The following is a 22,178-nucleotide window of genomic DNA, read 5'->3' as shown; positions in this document are numbered from 1 at the left end:
ACCTGGATTAGTCGGTGAAGTTCCACAACCCTTGTTCATGACACAGATGAACAAAAATGTACCTGTACCTTGTTTTCTGACTGCACAGAACAGAATATCAGGTCGATACAGAGCCTTGGCTTTCACTATTGCTCTCTACCCCACCCCCTCCTCCTCCTCCTCTCCCTGAGATTTGATTGTGCAAAATGAGTTATCAATAGCAGAGATGGGGGCAAAGTAGAGGATTAGATTGGAGCGGGGTTTCATTGTGAGGATTTTCAAAGGTGACAGCTGCCTGCCTTACAGCTATTGCCACATCAGATATCCTGTCAAAGCCTGCTGTGTGCTTTTGCCTCTGTTCCACCAGGCCTTAAGCTGCCCTGTCTGGGGCTATTAGAATGGTTAAAAACGCGGGGCTGGTGCGCAGTCGTTTAATGACGAACGCTTCTATTTCTCGACTGGTTTTTTGTGTCTGTGTGGAAGGCTTAAGGAGCCCACTAGCCTCCCCTGCAGGGTCTGTGCTTTAATGAGGCAAAGCTGGAGGATTTGATGTGTTGTTTGTGGGAGGTGGGGGGGGAGGCGTCTTGCGTCTTGTCACTCCTGAGGCTTTCTTGCTCCAGGCATTTTTGATTTATTTATTTATTTTAGTGGGGGGGGGCTCCCTATACATAATTAGGCCCAACAAACCTCAACATACCTCCCAAAGTCTAAATTGGTCCCTTGATTTCTCACAGTGCCAGTATCTCAACAGCAGGTGTTCTCAGTCCCTCTCAGAACGGCAGAAGTGCGAGGTCTCCGTTGTCGGCGAGACGTTTCCTTTTCTTCTTTTCCCTCCGATTTGGTCTCGCTTTGATAAATTATGTCACCGTCAAAGAAACTCACTCCTTACCCTCTAGTCCAGACATTGAAAAGACAGCCTCCCTGGCTCGGCTCAAGGCAGATCAGAGCAGACAGCCGCAGGCCCTATCCAGCCAATTACACGACAGGAAGAGTCACTTTGGAGCCAGAGCCTCGAGGAGAAGCTCCACCCACTAATGCCCTAGGCTCCTCCCTTTGGACACACAGCCAGGACACTGTTCTGGTTTGATGTAAAGATGAAGACGGATCTTCCTGTCAGCAGGTGCGGCTCATAGCGAAGGCTGTGAGGGAGATGGTGGGATCTCGTTGCCAGTGGCTTGTCCCGAGGCTTCAGAAGTGGATGCACCTTGTTGCAGTTCGTCTGCTGTCTTATGGGAAAAGGCACTGGTGTGACTTTTAAAGGGGCAATGTCTTGGAAAACCTGTTCCAATGCGTTGCCTTTTTTCCTAATGAGAAAAACAATAATAATAATAATCTCTAGATGTAATATTCGTTCTCTATATGAATCTAGGCTCGATGGTAAATTTAAACATCTGTTTACCATTCAAGTCAGGGTTGGTTCCTCCAAGGCCGTGAAAACTGCATCTGAATCTGTATCCACACCCCAATTAACAACAAAACACTGAGGCTGTTTCCCTCTATTACGCTTTGAGTTGTTTGAGCTCCCAACTGTGAAATTATTGACATCCTCTGTCCCTCCCTTTTAATTGGTCACTGACAGTGCCCCCGCATGCTCACACTCGTAATCCGCTCACTGGTGTGTGTATTTCAAGGACACGGAAAGGGTGGGGGACAGCACTCATCGACGGTGGAACAAGATTCGAACAAGATTTCTAATTTTAATTATTTTCCTCATGATATTACACCAATCGTAACATTTTGTTTCTATAAATTGAACCCCCTGAGATGAGACAGGGGCGTGCTAAAGGCTCAAGGACCCAGGAGGCAAGCCCAGACTTGTCTGGATTAAGAGGGGCGGTGTAGAAATGACTCCCATCAGCTCAGGCTTGGTTCTAGTCCTCGGTGCCCACTGACACAAGCAGAATGAGACACACAGGATGAAGGTTAGCAATTCTGAGGCTTTCTCTCAGTTCGGTTCATTTTAATTGAATGCAAATTAGCTATTGTTTCAGAACTGTATGAGTACACTGTTGTCAAGCCATATCTGAGGGATCTGTGGCAAGTGCAAACAGAAAAATGATAATGGAAATATAGTTAAAAATGTATATAATACAAGTTTAAATTGTAATAAAATAATATAGAAAAAATATATATAGTGTATTTTTTAAATTTTTTTTTGCGCACTAGGGTATAAGGTAGCATACTGTCGACAGGCTGTGGTTTAGGTGCTGGCGCCTGCTATAGATCTTTGTGAAACTGTGTGGAGTGCTCTGCTGAGCGTGGCTCTTAGCTCTCTGTAATGGCAGGAATGAGATTACAGGTCTGAGCCCTCTCTTTTTTCATCTAAAAGCCAGCCTTTTAGAGCATCCGCTGCGGCCTTTTTCATCTTCCAGTGGATACCAGAGGGAGGAAACGAAAATGTGTGTGTGTGTGTGTGTGTTAGTGAGAGAAAGAGAAAGTCCTTTCATCCCAAATGCGTGCATTAAGCATGTGGACTGTGGATGTTTCACTCAGATATCTAGCACTAGCACTTATGTCCTTTTAACACGTTCTTTTTTACTCTGTTGTTATGTTATGCTTTCCTTCCGTGTGGGGTAAAATTACAGCGTTGGACCCAGGCAATAAGGCTGGGGTGGGTCTTTTAAATGTGAAAACTCCTCACTCCCCCAGTCCTCCCAGCTTCTTTTACATCTGAGAGCGGAGGCAGATCCCTCCTCTTTGAAATGTAAACTCGCACGGTAAGTGAAACTAAGAAAAGGGGCGATATTGAAAAGGAAAGTTGCGTAATTGTCAGAGCAGAGAGCCGCTGTGCAGCAGAGGTGGAAAAAGACAGATCACCGGAATATGGAGAACACTGTGCTGTTCTCAGCATTGTGTGATGGATTTTACTTATGTGTTCAAATTGAATAGGCTTTTTTTTTTCCCCCTCCCACAATCTCTCTTTTTCCATCAGAACACCTGGCTTTTCAGGCTTCCCGAGGCACCGCCAGCATAGCAGGTGTTCGTTGGCATTTTCCAGGATACAGAGCAAGCACTAGAACAGGTTTATGCTGGATGAGACCCCCGTTTGTGCCCTGTTATGATGTGTTTAGTCAGTGAGGCGTATAAGCAAAGCCCAAGGACACAGGGCTGCACTAATTCCTCCCTCTGATTTACAGTTCATTATACGTTAGTCATTAATTATTGATACATAATCTATTCCAGCTGTTGTTTTAAAGTCTTTTCTACTTTCAGGCTTGTTGTTTAGGAGGTGAAATGCACACTCGCTAGAGTTCAGCTTGGGTAACGGACAAGGAAAGTCGAGCAAAAGCGATTGTTTGTCCTTGAAACACTCCCTACTGTATTTCTATCACAGTCCTGTTTCAAGGTGAAAGACACTTCTCTCAGGCCTCATTCACATGGATTTGTTTATTTTTAAAAGTGAAAGTATCACTAAAAAATTGAGGTTTTCTTGTGTGGACGAAGGATATTTTCGGACGTCACACATCGTGCCTGTCTTTGGCTGAAAGTCAAATTCTCACTCCCTAAATAGTGAAACACAGAACTCATTAAACTACAGTGTACATGCAGCTAGTGCTAGATTTCAGATTCCCACATGTCAATAAATCTAAATGACGCTGTATTCCAAATATATCGTTCCCTATTAGGATCTAGATTGAGTAATTTCATGGGTAGTGCACTAGAGGGAGTGTAGAGTGATTTGGGATTAAACCTAATGTTTTGTGTTGTATTGATGACTTTCTTAAAGAAGTACTATGCCCCCTACTGGACTGGGGTGATCATGCAGCCATTTTTGTATTCATCTGAATGAGATATTTTCAAGAACCGATAGAGGAAAATATCTGTTTTTAAAAATAAATGGATCCATGTGGACGGAGGACTGGCTCTCAAATGCTAACTTCCTTCAGTACACTTCAGAAATTACTCTGCTGTTGCTAACATCATCATTAAAGGCAAAGGGAGTCAGTTCCACTGGCAGCAACATTTATATTCAAGCTCTGGCACTACCTCCACCATGTTTCACAGATGAAGGATTTGACTTTGAGCCATTTTTAACTTTTAACGCTCTCGCCCCTCGCTGCCGTTGTGTGCTTAGCTGAACCTATGTGTGCTTTTAGGTCCTTTACACCTTTATTTACTGCACAAAACATGGGAATTTATTTTTTAATTCATCCGAGAACTTACATTTACGTTTCGGCATAGCTGCTCGAGATGAGGGTAGGTCCATGAGCTTTGCCTGACGTCAGTAGTCCTTGTTTACGTGCAGACTGACCAATTAAATGTTTACAGAGAAAGTTATCGACCAATAACGGTAGCTCTACAGTCAGACCGTCCAATCAGAAGATTTTAGGCTACTTCACCACGCCCCCTTCTCACTCAAGCGAACCAATCGGAGTAGGAGAGGGCGGGACTAGTTTGTGAACGAAACTTCTCAAAGTTCTATGTAAGCTCTAGAAAAACAAAATCCCGGACGTTTGTGAAATTCCGCCTGGACATGTTTTAGGTCTAAAAAAGAGGACATGTCCGGGTAAAAGAGAACGTCTGGTCAGTCTACATTTGACCAATCTTTCCTTGCTCTGGTGAAGTCAGTCTGAACTCTGTTTATGTTTTGCCTTCAGTGACACACACCATACCCATTTAACTAAACTGTAAGATATACACTTTCTGAGAGACTGAAGGTTTTTTCTTTAAATACTCAAGGACAGTGCAGTGGAAAAATATGCCTCTGCATTAGCCACATTAGGTGCTGCTCATAAAGGCTAAGGTCAGGCTTGTGTACTCTTCTCTTTGACACATCAGAGGCTGCATCCTGGGTAGTGTCCTTGATCTGTTTAACTGTCTTTCTTCAGCATTTAAAAATAACCCTCAGCCATCCAGGGCTGTGACATGCTGTTGTCTTTTTGCTGTTCCTAAAATCACCAGTGCAGTCTTCCTTCCGTCTGAATTCCCAGCAGTTTACTTTGACATGAATAATGTTTGACTACTTTTTTCAAAGTCTCCCAATAGCCCGCAAGACTGCTATCGACCCTCCCTTGGCTCAGTGAGACAGGAGAGCCAACAGCAGGCGAGTCCAGATGCAAATGCCACAACTCCAGACCTTTTGTTAGCGCGTTTGTGCATGAAATAATGATGCAACCACGCACAGCTGACCAAGAACAAGCGTTTCATTACTTTTCTTGGCCTAGAATGGCAGGGCCGTGTATAGAATGGGCTGCAGAGGGCTACAGACGGGAGAAAAGAGAAAGACAGCAAAACAAGTGCTTGAATTTATCTGCATGTCTTTAGCAAGAGCTGCCATATGTTCCGGCATCTAGTGGAAAACTTTCCTGGAGGAGTAGAGACTGTTACTGCAGCAACAGGGGAACAACTACAAATTAGTGCATCTTCCCACCCCTTTTCCAGTTTGTGTGTGTGTGTGTGAGAGAGTGAGAAAGAGAGAGAGAGAGAGAGAGAGAGAGAGACCTTCTGGCAGGTACTGCGATGTGATTGTGTTGATTTGATAACATACGCTAATGAGTCTAATAGCTGCCTTAATTACTACAAATGGTTCAGGGTGTGTTAATGAAGATGCTTAACCTTTGGAAACTGAACAAGAAAAGGAAATCGAGCTGTTTGTGACTGTGTCCTCCTTTTCTTGGCAGTGGGATTACACATCGGCTGTGCTACTCTTTCCCATAGGAGCCAGAGCTTTGTCATCAGACACAAAGACTTACTCTCTGTGAATTTGGAAGCTGCTGTCACAAGCCGAGCAAATAATTGCCTCAAAGTTTTTTGGTCTCTGCTGGATTCAGGGGGAAAGACAAAGTACATCCATTACAATCATACTCATGGCTCGAGAGACCCGGACAACATATTGCAGGCAGGTTTGCTCATAATGAATAGTTTACAAATATATAAAGCAAGACCCGGCAAAAACGAAACAATGCAGTGCTTTCCCAGGGCATGGTACCTACTCTACTTGGCTCTACTTGCTTTTTGATTCCTGTTACCTGGTTCCAATAGGAACCACAGGCTTTGGAAACCACAACAACATTTAAGCATTGTTTACTCATTGTGTATTTCCCTGTTGCTGTTGTAGTTTGGGACCAAACACAGTTCTGCTCATCAGTTCAGACAGATCAGAGTTTTTCATTTCTTGTTGCACTGTCCAGCTCTCCCTACATTCATTCGTTGGCCACCAATCTATGGAGTGTTTGAAACGTTTCAAAAGACCATGGTGTAATTTTACACGCTGCTGTTGTGAGTCAGGTAAAAAATAAATAAATAAATAAAAACAGTTGTGATCTGTTTTGTAGTTTAGAGTTACAGTATTTACATTGTGTGCTGGATGTCTGCATTTAGTCACGATTAACTAGTCTTTTTGGCCAAACAGCACTCTGCACGGTTTACACTTCATTGGCTTGGTACCAGGAATGAGCAGGGACTAACAAATGTACCCTGTTCCAAGTCCCAGGTACCAAATTTAAATAGGAGTAGAGTAGAGTAGAGACCATGGAGTGGAAAAGCTGATAAACTTTATTTGACACCATGGATACTCATCACCAAAAAGCATGGGCATCAATAGATTTGGGATCTTTTACTGTGAGGATTGACCTCCGTTTAGCCTCAAGGATGTTAGTTAAACACTAAGCACTAAAGAGGCTTAGTTTTGCAGCCTGTGCTTCCAGTTCATCCCGAGGGTCTTTGATGGCTTTTGAGCTCAGGGTCCTGTGTAGGCCAATCATGTGCTTCCTCACAAACCTGGTGAGCCATTTCTGTCTGGAGCTTTATTCCCTCCTGTCATCACAAGGTAGGATGCATGCAGATCCCTAGAATGTCACTGTGTGCTCTAGCATTTAAAATTTCCCTTTACAGGAGCGAAGGTGTCCACCCCAAACCATGACAAATAGACCCATAAATCTTTCTTCAGCAAACTCCTGACATTTGGCTCAAACTGAGATTCACAGATGGCTAGATGACGAAGCATGATTATCACTCCTCATAATGTGTTTCAACTGCCTCATAGTCCAACAGCATTGTTTATTATGTCATTCCAACACCTGACATTGTACATGGTGACCTTAAAGGCAACGTATAGGATTGTGTTGAAGGACTGTTGACATTTGAAACTCATTGCAGCACAAACGTATCACTGTCACTTGGTCCTTCAGAAGCTCCACCCCCAAAATTTATGGACACATATTTTTGTGGACCAAAACAAATATGGCAGAATCCAGAGTTTTAAGTGAAACAGCAAAAATAAGTCAGTGTTGCTCAGTTCTTGAAGCAAGAACAAAGCAACATCCTCATACTTTTAATGCTTTTCAATGTTTTGAGGTCTCTCCACCATCCAAACGCTTCCAGATGTCATTTCTCTGCCATCTCTCCTTGACTAGGAGAGCTGTGACATGGGGAGAATGTACAGGGTGGGCCATTTATATGGATACACATTAGTAAAATGGGAATGGTTGTTGATATTAACTTCCTGTTTGTGGCACATTAGTATACGGGAGGGGGGAAACTTTTCAAGATGGGTGGTGACCATGGCGGCCATTTTGAAGTCACCATTTTGGATCCAACTTTTGTTTTTTCAATGGGAAGAGGGTCATGTGACACATCAAACTTATTGGGAATTTCACAAGTTTACATGTTTCTGACCACTTATAAAATGTGTTCAAAGTGCTGCCCATTGTGTTGGATTGTCAATGCAACCCTCTTCTCCCACTCTTCACACACTAAAAGCAACACTGCAGGAGAAATGCTAGCACAGGCTTCCAGTATCCGTAGCACACCATTGTTTTTCTTTTGAAATTCCCAATAAGTTTGATGTGTCACATGACCCACTCCCCATTGGAAAAAACAAAAGTTGGATCCAAAATGGCCGAATTCAAAATGGCCACCTTGGTCACCACCCATCTTGAAAAGTTTCCCCCTCCCATATACTAATGTGCCACAAACAGGAAGTTAATATCACCAACCATTCCCATTTTATTAAGGTGTATCCATATAAATGGCCCACCCTGTAGATGCTGTGATAGAACATGGCTAAAATTTTCATTGAATATGTGCAGTAACTTTTTTTCCCCCCATACACCTGTTCTTTAGACAGTTCTGGAACCAAACAGTCCCTTTTTTTTTATCCTGCCCCCAAAATAAAGTCATCTACTTGCAGCTGAACCTCTGAAGCCAGGCTGCAAAACCGTGACACTCTGAAGCAATTCCACACGATGCCATCAGGCGAGGATGGAATTTTGTGGTAAAATGGACTCTGAAATCATATCTCCATAACTATAACTGTAGTTCAGCCCCTCCCCTTTCCCAGTTCTGTGCATGCACAAGGAACTCCAGTGTTGCTGATTGGCTGGAATAGTGTTTTACTGTTAGGTCAGGACAGCTTTGTTTACCATTGACTGAGCCAGTGCTGTGTACCAGCACTAGACCTTTTTTCCAGCATGCACCAAACTGTAGCTAGTGAACGGTGAAGAAAAATTCTCTAAATTTTACAAAATCATATTTGATGCTTGTATTAAGCTTGTGTGCGACTACTTGGCATTGAACACCCAAACCATGAGGCTCCTGACGAAGCTGAGGTTGAAGTTTCTGAAGCTTCAAGAGATTGTTTGAAGGAAGTATGTTTTTTACTTCACTCAGTTTTCCGGTTCTGTTAGCGGAGGCTACATTTTCATGGATGACCTCTTGTTTCTTCAAGCCATTTACACTTCACTGTAACAGCACTTAGAGTTAAAGGGCAGGAGGGCAGAAATGTGATGAACTGACTTATACGACAGTGCCATGTGGAAAATCACTGACCTCTGAAAATGTCCCATTGTCTGTGCACAGTTTGTCTACTAAGATTGCATGTAGACCTCATGTTATCATCATTTAGGGTGTGATGGGAGCAAGTAATATATATATATATATATATATATATATATACATTGATTTGAAGGTTTGTCTACATACATTCAGCCATGCTGTGTACCACACTTGCTAAACTGTGAAAGGAGTAATTGTGATAGGGTTCAAGATGAGTGAACCGTTGGAGGTTAAATGACTGAGAGAGGACACTACAGAAGGAATGAGAATAGATTTGGTTGACCAGAGAAATGGCATGTGGGGAAGGGGGCAAAAAAAAAAAACTCATTAGATTCCTGCTGGTTTCGTTCCGAATGGATTTCAAATGTTTGCCAGAGGGAAGTAGCTAGGACATTTGGGGACTGTAATGTCACAGAGAACCTTGGAGACTCGTATCTGATTTTGCTGGAGTTGGCATATTTGTAGGCAGATCGGAGCAGCTGACCTTCTCAAAAAACTTGATGGCTAACGTTTGCTCTTGGGCTGAGTGTGTGAGACTAGGATGTGAGATTTTTCACTTGATGCAGAAAGTTAAATTGCTGCTGTTTTGTCCTTATAACAGTTATGCTCAAGGCGTTAGAAATTGTCGTTCCTAAGAATTTGAAACGCTCTGCCAATCTTTGATTTCAAAGGAATGAGGGTTAGGGGTGTTTTTATGAAAGTTAGAGATTATTTAGTATTTACTATAGGCTCAAATGCTGCATATATGTATGAGTGGAGCATGGTTAGCCGTCTTGAGGGGGCGGGAATCATTGATCGATTAATTTTCAGAAATGTGACGTATTGTTTTCTCCCTGTGTCTGTGTGGGTTTCCTCCCACAGTCCAAAAACACCCATTGGTAGGTGGATTGGTGCCTCAAAAGTGTCCGTAGGTGTGAGTTAATGTGTGAATGTGTGTTGCCCTGTGAAGGACTGGCGCACCCTCCAGGGTGTGTTCCCGCCTTGCGCCCAATGATTCCAGGTAGGCTATGGACCCACCGCGACCCTGAACTGGATAAGGGATGAATGAATGAATGAATGTGACATACATTGGGTTGAAGACACATCATCTGCATCTATAGCAGAGTTGAACAAGAGGGGGTGCTGCAGAGGCGGAAATGATCTGCTACGTTTTAAACAGGGCTGATATTACCTCCCACACCATCTCCGGCACAGACATACAGTCGCCCTCACAAACACTTCGAAGACAGACCAGCTCATATATCATTACTCATAACATTCTATACATTTTTCACTCTTCGGTCTACTGATAACATTTTATTGGAGTTTATTGGAGTGCAGGAGTTCGACAATAAAGTGAATTGTGAAGTTTACAGTAGCCAAACTGACTACAACTCTGTCTACGTGGCTCTGGCTGCTCTGGTTAACCGTACAGGGATGTGCCCAAAATGAATCAGTGCCTGATTTACTACATACTTCACTACATAGTGAGTAGGATATTGTTGGAAATAGAATAGGGGTCATTTGGAACACGCCTCACGTTGTGTATGATGAAAGCACTTTGGGACGAGTCCTCCTGGACCCCATAGAGAATGAACTGAAGGCTCTGCAGCTCAAATACAAAGAGCCTTAACACGAGTCTACGAGAGGAGTCAGGGATATATCCGCCATCTTGAAATCACTCAAATAGAGGTAGGGCTGTACCGAACAAACCCTAACGCTGATGGAAAAGCTTGTCTAATACAGAGACTTGGATAATACTGGGGATAGAAGGAAAGAAAAAAATGTCCTCCTTTTCCCTTTTAGCTAATGAACGAACTGCCCGTGACCACACTTTGATCTTGCGTGTGGTGAGCCCACATGATATTGGTGGACAAGCATGATCTTGGCTGTAATTTTAAGGTAAAATTACTACACAGTGTTCCTTTAAGAGTGTAGTTTGAACATGATACTCATGGTTTTCAGGCTACAAATCGTTTCTTATTTATGTCATTTGAAATCAGCAAACACTTTATTTGATGTGGACGTAGTCTTTCTGAATTTGGATGAGTCGCTAAGAGATTATGATGTGACGGACAATAGGGTGCCTATTGATGGTATTACATTCTCAGTGGGTCTTCCTTTCAATTTCCTCTCCGCTGGTCAGTTCACTGCAAATAAAATAGCATGTTTTGAACCGCTTTGAAAACAAGTAGCAGAAACTTAGGTGGGCATGACCTGATTGGGTTCTTCAAAACAGATTTAGAATGGCAATTATCCACCCAGGAGCTGGATTTCATTATCAGTCTGATGGAGAGTGGTAATCAAGTGTACTTTTTAGTTTGATAAATATTAGAGATGTTTTATTCTACTTTCCAGTCAAAGAGTCATTAGGTGCAATAATATTTCATCTTCTTTAGAGTTCTATTCTCTACAGAGACTTACTCTTTGGTTTTCCAATAGTTCTTTAGTGGTGTACTTCCACAACTCACAGGTTCAGTCTGGGTGCATTTACTGCATCTCATAACCCGAGTACATAACCCAAATACACTCGGACGCTGAGGTGTGGGCTCTGGAAAATTCCTAACAAACCTGTACTTAGTGTTCATTTTGAGTAGAAATCAAATAAATGGGCATTTGTTTGTGAATTCTGCACATTTCTCTATCAGTAGTGTGTTTTTTAGGTTGATAAACATATCAGTCTTGCCTTGTGTGTCACAGTTGTTTGTTTAGTGGCTTGTGCATTGGATTGCACTGGATCTGATTTATTGTAGAGGACAAACACTCTCCTTTCAATCTCTGTCAGCTCCAATCTTTCACACATCAACCCCAAATTCCCAATTTAATCTAACCTCTAATTGGCTCCTGATGTGCCCTGACTATCAGCCCACTAAAACAGCCGTGTGTACCACCTGTGACTTCTACAGTGTGTGTGTGTGTGTGTGTGGGTGAGAGATGAAGTGTGAAACAGTGGATTTAAATCCCCACTCTGGCTCTTACAATACCTCCCCTCTTGTGTACATTGTTTCAAGGGGTTCACAAGCTGCAGCATTTGCAAAAAGTTGTAATTTTAGCACACGCTGTGTTTTTGTTAAGGCGACAAAGGTGAAGAAAATAGCGCCGTGACTCACTCATGTGTACACTGTTCTCACTAAGGGCTTCTGTTCTATTTTAATTTTATTTTTTCAATATCTTATAGTTTACTTGAGAATAGATCCTGGCTGATGTAGATCTTGTGGCTGAAGCAGATGTTTCCAATAATTGGAAGCCAAAAAAGTCAATGAGCTCTGTTCTCCCTGTGTCTGTGTGGGTTTCGTCCAGGTGCTCTGGTTTTCTCCCACAGTTCAAACACGTGTTGATTGGTGGATTGGCTGTGTGGGAGTGACTGGGTGAATGTGTGAAACTGTCCACAGCTGGGAGTAACTGGGTGAATGTGTGAATCTGTCCACAGGTGGGAGGGACTGGGTGAATGTGTGAATCTCTCCACAGGTGGGAGGGACTGGGTAAATGTGTGAATCTGTCCACAGGTGGGAGTGACTGGGTGAATGTGTGAATCTGTCCACAGGTGGGAATGACTGGGTGAATGTGTGAATCTGTCCACAGGTGGGAGGGACTGGGTGAATGTGTGAATCTGTCCACAGGTGGGAGGGACTGGGTGAATGTGTGAATCTGTCCACAGGTGGGAGGGACTGGGTGAATGTGTGAATCTGTCCACAGGTGAGAGGGACTGGGTGAATGTGTGAATCTGTCCACAGGTGGGAGGGACTGGGTGAATGTGTGAATCTGTCCACAGGTGGGAGGGACTGGGTGAATGTGTGAATCTGTCCACAGGTGCGAGGGACTGGGTGAATGTGTGAATCTGTCCACAGGTGTGAGGGACTGGGTGAATCTGTCCACAGGTGGGAGTGACTGGGTGAATGTGTGAATCTGTCCACAGGTGGGAGTGACTGGGTGAATGTTTGGATCTGTCCACAGGTGGGAGTGACTGGGTGAATGTTTGGATCTGTCCACAGGTGGGAGTGACTGGGTGAATGTTTGGATCTGTCCACAGGTGTGAGGGACTGGGTGAATCTGTCCACAGGTGAGAGGGACTGGGTGAATGTGTGAATCTGTCCACAGGTGGGAGGGACTGGGTGAATGTGTGAATCTGTCCACAGGTGGGAGGGACTGGGTGAATGTGTGAATCTGTCCACAGGTGTGAGGGACTGGGTGAATCTGTCCACAGGTGGGAGTGACTGGGTGAATGTGTGAATCTGTCCACAGGTGGGAGTGACTGGGTGAATGTTTGGATCTGTCCACAGGTGGGAGTGACTGGGTGAATGTTTGGATCTGTCCACAGGTGGGAGTGACTGGGTGAATGTTTGGATCTGTCCACAGGTGGGAGTGACTGGGTGAATGTGTGGATCTGTCCACAGGTGGGAGTGACTGGGTGAATGTTTGGATCTGTCCACAGGTGGGAGTGACTGGGTGAATGTTTGGATCTGTCCACAGGTGGGAGTGACTGGGTGAATGTGTGGATCTGTCCACAGGTGGGAGTGACTGAGTGAATGTGTGAATCTGTCCACGGGTGGGAGGGACTGGGTGAATGTGTGAATCTGTCCACAGGTGGGAGTGACTGGGTGAATGTGTGAATCTGTCCACAGGTGTGCGTGTGTGAAACTGTCCACAGGTGGGAGGGACTAGGTGAATGTGTGAATCTGTCCACAGGTGGGAGGGACTGGGTGAATGTGTGAATCTGTCCACAGGTGTGCGTGTGTGAAACTGTCCACAGGTGGGAGGGACTGGGTGAATGTGTGAATCTGTCCACAGGTGGGAGTGACTGGGTGAATGTGTGAATCTGTCCACAGGTGGGAGGGACTGGGTGAATGTGTGAGATTGTCAACAGGTGTGTGTGTGTGTGTGTGTGTGAAATATTCCATGCATGGTTTCATGTATTTCTGTGGAGCTTTTGTAACCTGTTTATGCACAGCTACACATCTGTGTGTCTGAATACTTTCCCATGTGTAGTGTATATCGCTCAGACCCTTCTTCAGAACAGAACAGTCAGTGGGAGGGGACAAGGGCACAGCTGTGTGTGGGTGGAAAAAGTGTTCGACCAAAAGGCAGCCTGTTTGGGTCCAGATCACATCCATTTCAGGACAAGGACGTCAACATATTGAAATTCTCAAGACTAAGCTCTGTAATTAAGTTTGTCCCTCAGTAATCACACACACACACACACACACACACACTCTTACACTTTGAGTAGAAACACATTAGTTGAACTTTAAACAGTTGGTGCACATTTCCTTTAATGAGTTAACAATTAAATGAATGAAGGTCTCTGAGAGTTTGACGTTGAGTAATGGCACTGGACTTGGTCTTGAAATTCTCAAAGCTGTTCAAGTTTCTGCAGCTCTAATGGAGTAGTTATTATAGTCATGTTCTCTAATGATATGTTAAACGACAGTGCTTATATAGACCTAGTGGTTTCAGAGATTCTGTGCTAAACCTATGTTAAATATGGCAGACTCTTACTGAGGAACCCTCTCTATGAAGCATAAAAAGTGGATCATTCAAGGACCACAGAGCGATTTCACTCTTTATTTTTATTGCATTGTGTTAAACAAGGGCGGCACGGTGGTGCAGCAGGTAGGTGTCGCAGTCACACAGCTCCAGGGACCTGGAGGTTGTGGGTTTGGTTCCCACTCTGGGTGACTGTCTGTGAGGAGTGTGGTGTGTTCTCCCTGTGTCTGTGTGGGTTTCCTCCGGGTGCTCCGGTTTCCTCCTACAGCCCAAAAACACACGTTGGTAGGTGGATTGGCAACTCAAAAGTGTCCGTAGGTGTGAATGTGTGTGTGTGTGTGTTGCCCTGTGAAGGACTGGCGCCCCCTCCAGGGTGTATTCCCGCCTTGCACCCAATGATTCCAGGTAGGCTCTGGACCCACCGTGACCCTGAACTGGATAAGGGTTACAGATAATGAATGAATGAATGCATTAAACAAGAAATTCTAATAAATGCATTTGAGCTAATTTATTGGAAATAAAAATGATGTGTCAGGCTTTTGAATTGCACGGTTAGCCCCTGCCAAAGCAAAGTCTCTATCCCAGACGTCAGCACATGTCAATTTTAGTATCCACCTCTGGCTTTGCATCATGCTGTTACTGAGGTGACATACAGCTTGTGAAATGTGACTTGGCTGTCACCATAGTTTTGGCTTCTGTCTGGGAGGGCAGCCACAGGCCACAGACGCCCACACATCCACTTCTGAAGTTTCATTTCAGTGCTGTGTCGGCTGGAGGCAGGCTGCAGCGCATTTCCCCCCACTTTCACATCGATTTCATGTCACAGGTAGCCAGCAGTTAGACTTGTACATTTATTTGCCCAGGACTAGCTTGTTGACAACCCTCTGAATTACTGCATTCAGACACTTGAAGGTGCCACAAGACTTTTAGCTTTTTTAGGCCCAATCCCATTTCTTATTGATACCCTACGCCTCGTTTGGGAGTGTCGTCAGAACAGATTCACAAGGTGCAGCAATGAAACTATTCAAGAGCCTGATGCTTAAGTGCATTTAAGGAACCTTACGACTTCGGAACTGTTCCACAGTCATATATCATCAGCCACTTCAGACTCTTCTGTGATATGAAGCTGAATTCAGCTTCTGTTTCTGTAGATTATTCTTCAAAGTTTCCAGTTCCACCTTAAATGTTGCAGTAGCATCAGACGCTAGAGTGTAAATGCTTCATCACTGAAGTTTGACTGGATATGGATCTCTCTTGAAGTGCACCTCTGGAAAATCTTTCTTTAAAAGGCCATGTCGCCCTTAAACTTCGCCCTACCCTTCATTCCAAACAATAAATGAGACTCTCTGGCCCTAGAAACAAAAAAACAACAACAGAGGGTTAGGCCGAAGTGGTAGAGGCAAGCTGTGATACATCCTTAATCTCCACTTAACGGTCGGAAATGAAAAGAAGTGCATTGATTGATGCATCCGCCATCTGCAAGATGGGTATGAGTCTTCTTAAAACAGCTGTACAGCAGTGGACCTACCTTCTTAAAAGTGCTGGAGAACCATCCAGTCCGTCATTGTGATCCAGAACTAAAGTTCCAGCATCAGCATATGAGCTCACTAATGTCCTCCTGGCTGAATGCCATTAAATTGAACAAAAATGTTCCACCGTCTGGTCCAGTGCATTATGTATCTGCTGCAATTTAAAAGTGAAGTGAACTTGCGCTGACTCATAAAGTGGCGGTAAATTAGCCGTCTTCCACTTTTTCATTAAGTAAACTTCTGCTGAGGGTGAAGCCTTTTGGCTGAGTGCTCAAGAGTGTGGTTTAACTCGGCAGTTTATGAGCGTTTGATAGCTGTTGTTTTGGGGAATTTGTAATGTAATGGGCTCTATAATTCAGCGAGATCGAAATAAACGTCAAAAGTTCTGTATTGTCGGGGATGTATTGCCACAGCTGGCATTTGGTCTCCTGCCATTACCTCGTGCTGAGGGTGCAAACAACACAAAGCTTTGCTTTCATCAGATTCATTTGAATTTTTTTTATGGGTTTATAAATCTGACATTAGCTCAGGGTAGGACAGACACGAGCAATACATTTACTTCTCTGCATTTCAATTAAAAATCAGTGTTGTCTTCTCATCTCCAGTTGTGATACGGTGTTCGGTGTAAGTAGCTATAGCGTAGCTCACATGACTTTCCTTTTCCTCTGCAGGTACATGATGCTGATCGATGGCAGGAACGAGGTGTACATGATTGACAGAGATAACTCAATCTTCCACATATCCAACTTGGAGTTCCCCTTCCGGAAAGATATGAACAACCACCTGTCCAATACCCTGCTGGATGGGGTGAGTTTGTAGCCTCTGTAATGATTTGCAGCTTGAATCACTTCGAGTTGTTTTAAGGTGGCAACAGTTTTAAGGTAAAAAATACTACCTAGTGTTACTTTCAGTCAAGGTGGCAAAATGGAGCTTTACTTACATTTCAACAATGAACAGATGGGCTCAAAAATAAAGGTCCTCACTGTTTTGGTGCTTCATATCAATGTCTTTTTTACCTGTTGTTATTCTGTAATATTTTGGTACAGGAAAATGTAGAGCAGATTTAAGGTTGTTAAGGTATCATCATGCTAACTGAGCTATATTTCAGTGGCTCTTGAATACAGTCTCAAGTGTTGGCTTTCGCTCTCGGACAGCTGAATTTGATGCCTTCATACCAATGTATACCTTCATACTACTTCTCTTTACAATAATATTTGAAGTAAAGACACAAACCATCATGAAAGAACAAAGACTTCAGCCAAACTGAGCTTTAGCACCTGTCTGCAGCTATGGCACAAGTTCTCTTTTTGGTCAGTCAGCTACTGACCTCTTCCTGGTCGGCCCGCTTCCATTAACGTCATGATTGCAAATTTAACCACAAAAATCACAGGTAAACATTTTCCCCAAATCACTGTGGTTCTACATACGGTCGTCTGTAAGAAATGGCCAAATTTATTAGCCTGAATGAAGACAGTAAACATGTCCGCTACTTGTTAGCTTTAGTCTTGTAGCTCCAGGGCAGAACTAAAGATGCTTCAAACACAAGTAGCCAGTTGCAGCAGCTGAACGTACATTCCATTGTAGCCTAAAGGCTTAGTGTGGACTTTACACTCCAGCTTACGATCAACTGGCTGCCGAACCTTTAATTTCTTGGCAAAGCGTCTCTATAAACCAGCCAGGCTCGTAGTCTCAGGGCTTATTGGTGACTGATCTTTTATAAAGACTCTCTCTACCTTGTCGTTCTCCTCCAGTGGTGCCCTCTGAGACCGTATTATCAGGCCCCGATTCAATTGGAAACAAATTTAGCGGAACGCTGCAGAGACACCAGTAATGGATCGGACGTGATGTCACCATCCTCATTAGATGAGCAAGAGCGCGTGGACGTGGCCCTGACGTGTAAACACAGGCTTTTAAACACGGTCAGCAGGAAGCCGCTCTCCACCCCGTGCCTGAGCTCTGCTTCCAGACCCTCGGCAGCTCTAATAGAGCTAATTTTACCAGCACTTAGCACTCCAAATAACAGCCTCCGAAAGCCAGCCCTGTTCTGGAAGATCCAGAGCCCAGCTGCTGACCCACTTCTCCTCTAACCTACTGTCAGTGGCATCAGCACCAGCTGCTGCAGGAGTGAGCGGACACGCACCTCCTTACCCCCTTCAGTGACCGGACCGCTGTGTTTCTGACTTCTAATAACGTCCACATACACTCTCATCTCTCTCTCTCTCTCTCTCTCTCTCATCTCTGTCTCTCTCTCTCACATCTTCCTTTGTGTTTTTGACATCTTATTAACATGCTCTTCTCTCTCTCTCTCTTTCTCTCACACACATCTTCCTCTGTGTTTATGACATCTTATTAACATGCTCTCTCTCTCTCTCTCTCTCTCTCTCTCTTTCTCTCACACACACCTTCCTCTGTGTTTATGGCATCTTATTAACATGCTCTCTCTCTCTCTCTCTCTCTCTCTCTCTCTCTTTCTCTCACACACCTTCCTCTGTGTTTATGACATCTTATTAACATGCTCTTCTCTCTCTCTCTCGTTATTTCTCTTTATCTCTGTTTCTGTTTCCCTCTCGGTCTGTCCTTCACTTTCTATCATCTCTCATTTTTGCTCTCTCTCTCTCACTCCCTCTCTTTCGCTCTCTCTCCCCCTCTCTTTCTTTCATTTGCGCTCTCTCTCTGTCTTTCTCTCTCATGCTCTTTGTCTTTCATTTTCTGTGGGTTCTTTCACTCTGTCTGTGTTTCTCTTTCCCTCTCCTTCTGTCTTTCACTTTTTATCATCTCTCTCTCTCTCTCGAGCCCTAGCCCCCTCTAAAAGCGGACCCCGTCTCTGAGCTGTTAATGACTTGTATCGTATCGCGTTTTTATTGCTGCATACTGAGCCTGCGATGTGACTTTGTGATAACGACAGAACGGATGGGCAAACACTTGATATTTCCAAGTGACACGATGAAGGCGAGGATTAAAAAGTGATTGCATCCGTCAGATGGTGTGAAGGCTCGCTTCGCCGGTACACGCCGTACACTGAGGAACATCTGAGATTAGCCTCACGCTCCGGAGACGCAGCTAAACTCTTGACAGAGCAGCCATTTGTTGTGTGGCACTGCCGGGAATATCAGGCATGGGTTTGGACTCTGATACTTCATTAAGAATCATGCTAAAGAGCCTCTTCCTGTCAGTGCCCAAACCCTGATGTTATGCAGCCGTTGTCTTACACCAATCAGCCATAACAATAAAACCAGCTCCATAGACCAAACAGGGGCCCTCTCTGATCCGTGCTGTAGTCAATCTGAGTGGATCAGACACAGCAGTGTGGCTCGAGTGTTTACAACAGAGTTCTCTCTCTGTCCACTCTTTTAGACACACCTACCTCGTTGCACTTTGTAGATGCAAAGTCATTGGTCACTGGACGCTGTGGTCAAGTGCCATTAAATTACCACAGAAATGTTCCAAGGTTTAGGGTAAAGCCTTGCCTGAAAATGAAAAGCTGTTCAGTTTTTTCCCCCACAACATCAGCAGATGCATTATTAATTTCTGTACATGTTTTCTGGACGTCCATCAAAACAGAGCACTCTGCCCAGCCTAGCGAGTGTGTACTGCAGTGGGGTGGATCTTGTGGACTCTGTTAGCCCACTTTCACTCTGTTATTCAATGTTCAGGACCCTATAAGACCACCACAGGGTTGATATTGTTAAGGTCTTGGGTCGATGTCAGTGCTGCCGTGACGTGGTAATGGTGTCTTAGTGTGTGTTGTTTGTGTTGGTTATATTCTAGTCATTTATCAGTGGACAAAGGACGCTGTCGGTTGGATATATTGGATATTGGTTCTCAGTCAAGCAGTGACATAGAGGGGTTTAAAAACTCCAGCAGCACTGCTGTTTCTGATCCACTCGTAGCAGCACAACACACACTAACACACCACCGCCACATCAGTGCCACTGGAGCTTGCTCACCTGCTCTCTATCAATCTCTCTCTCTCTCTCTCTCTCTCTCTATTCTCTACACACCATTTTTCCTCTTCACTGAGAATGGGACTTTTGAGAGTTCTGCCAAAATCCAAAGAAAAAGAATGAAATGTTTTACCCTGAATATAGTCCTCTGGTAATTGATTTGCTTGGAGTCGTAGGCTATCATTCTTTCCTCTCCCACTCCTCCTCACACCCTCACTCTCTCCCTCTCTGTCTCTCTAACAGGAGATGATTATCGACAAAGTGAACGGACAGCCGATCCCCCGCTATCTCATCTACGACATCATTAAAATTAACGTGAGTACCGCTCTTAAGTTCACATGAGCAATGGTAAGAGAGCCAGACTCCTCTTTTCTGAGATCAGAGGTGTATCCTATCAGCAGCGCTGACAGCCCTCAGTGGTGAAGCCCTCTTTCCAGGGCCTCGTCACACTTCCCTCGCCTCCAACTTGTCTCAGTGATTGATTAAATAAGAAATTCGATGTGGCCTTTTCTGCTTCTTGGGGAGTCCATTTAATGCAACAGACTCATCTCTGCTAACAGGGCACTGAAGTTACACAACTGATACTGGCTACACACTAGAGATGTTCACAAATCAGTTCTGACTTCAAAAAGGCCATAAACGAGTCATGAGTCACTAGGAATCAAGTCCTAGTTAAATCATTATTGAACTGGGAATTGAGTCCTAGTCGAGTCATGAGTCACTAGAAATAGAGTCAGCTGAGTCAACAATCACGTAATCATGGTAATCATGTTGTAGTCGAGTTAAGATTGAGTCTGAAGTGAGTCATGAGTTGCCTAGAAGCAAATCTGAGTCAAGTCATTAGTCACTGGGATTTGAATCCAATTAGAGTCACCAGTCATTTGGAATCAAGTCCTAGTTGAGTCACATGCCACTAGGAATCAAATCATTGTCAAGTCATGAGTCACTAGGAATCAAGTCCTAGTCAAATCATTATTGAACTGGGAATTGAGTCCTAGTCAAGTCATGAGTCACTAGAAATGGAGTTTGAGTCATGAGTCACTAGGAATAGAGTCAGAGCTGAGTCACCAATCACTGGTAATCATTTTGTAGTCGAGTTAAGATCGAGTCTGAACTGAGTCACAAGTTGCCTAGAAGCAAATCTGAGTCAAGTCATTAGTCACTGGGATTTGAATCCAATTAGGGTCACCAGTCATTTGGAATCAGATCCTAGTTGAGTCACATGCCTCTAAGAATCAAATACTAGTCAAGTCATGAGTCACTAGTGTTTGAGTCAAATATGATTCACCAGTCATTTGGAATCAAGTCCTAGTTGAGTCACGTGCCACTAGGAATCAAATCCTAGTCAAGTCATGAGTTTGTTGTTTTTGAGTACAATTAGATTCACCAGTCTTTTGGAATCAAGTCCTAGTTGAGTCACGTGCCTCTGGAAGTCAAATCCTAGTTGAGTGATGAGTCACTGGGATTTGAATCCAATTTCAGTCACCAGTAACTTGGAAATAAGTCCTAGTCATATCACGAGCCTCCAGGAGTTCTAGTCAAGTCAAGAGTCGCTCAGTCTGAGTTGAGTCATAAGTTGCCTAGAAGCGAATCTGTGTCTTGTCATTAATTACTGGGATTTAAATCCAATCAGAGTCACCAGTCATTTGGAATCAAGTCCTAGTTGAGTCATGAGTCACTAGGATTTGAATCCAATTTGAGTCATCAGTGCCTTGGAAAATAAAAGTCCTAGTCACAAGTCACCGAGAGTCAAGTCATGAGTCACTCAGTCCGAATTGAATCATATCATGAATGACTTGGAATTTAGTCTGAGTTGAGTCTTGTGTCGTGAGTCAATTCCAGAGTCAAAAGATGTGAAGTCAGAGGTAATACCTCAGTCTGAAATATGAGTCGATTCCTGAGTCATAATCTCTGAAGTCTGAATCAAGTTGTGAATGAGTAAATAACTGACCTGAGTTGCACTTGAGGCCTTAATTCACTGCCCACTGCTGTGGACAACTTGTCCATGCCACATCCACCAGGCTCCAGACACCTAGTGAATTCACAGAAAGGCTTTGAGGAGTCAGAGAACATCTTGAATTCACTGACACTAACTCACCCTCCTTTTGGCACTTTTTCCTCCTGAATTCCTTTTTAATTAAAGCACATTTCCAAGGTTGGTCTGAATGCGACGGCACACAAATTGGTTGACATTTGGCTTTTAATCTGCCATAGGAAAAGGTGAACGCTGTGCACAAACAGGTTATTAAAAACGGCCTTGGGTTTAGATTGGTGTACTGTTCTCTAGTGTTAATGCCCAGAGAAGCCCGGAGCCAGGCCCAATGAAAGAACACCACGTTTAGATAGTCTGTCAGTCAAAACTCTCTCCGCTGAATTCCTTTCCTCCACGGCAACATTGGAGTTATTGAACCATAAACCTTGGCGCTGTACAAAAAGGCAGGAGTGAAAGCAATAGTTTGACGAGAATCAAAACATTCAGAGCTGAATG

General features: G+C 43.9%; 1 protein-coding gene across 1 annotated transcript in view; it reads left to right on the top strand.

The window, feature by feature from the left end:
• Positions 1–22,178, top strand: part of rngtt (RNA guanylyltransferase and 5'-phosphatase) — a 178,495-nt gene that overhangs the window by 44,532 nt on the left and 111,785 nt on the right. The window contains exons 9-10 of the mRNA XM_066677731.1: positions 16,418–16,553; positions 19,934–20,005. Coding sequence (XP_066533828.1) covers positions 16,418–16,553; positions 19,934–20,005 — 208 coding nt within the window. The remainder of the gene's footprint in view (positions 1–16,417; positions 16,554–19,933; positions 20,006–22,178) is intronic.

Source organism: Hoplias malabaricus, chromosome 7, assembly GCF_029633855.1.
Source record: "Hoplias malabaricus isolate fHopMal1 chromosome 7, fHopMal1.hap1, whole genome shotgun sequence".
Classification (NCBI taxonomy): domain Eukaryota; kingdom Metazoa; phylum Chordata; class Actinopteri; order Characiformes; family Erythrinidae; genus Hoplias; species Hoplias malabaricus.
This window is presented reverse-complemented; position numbering and strand designations above follow the sequence as displayed.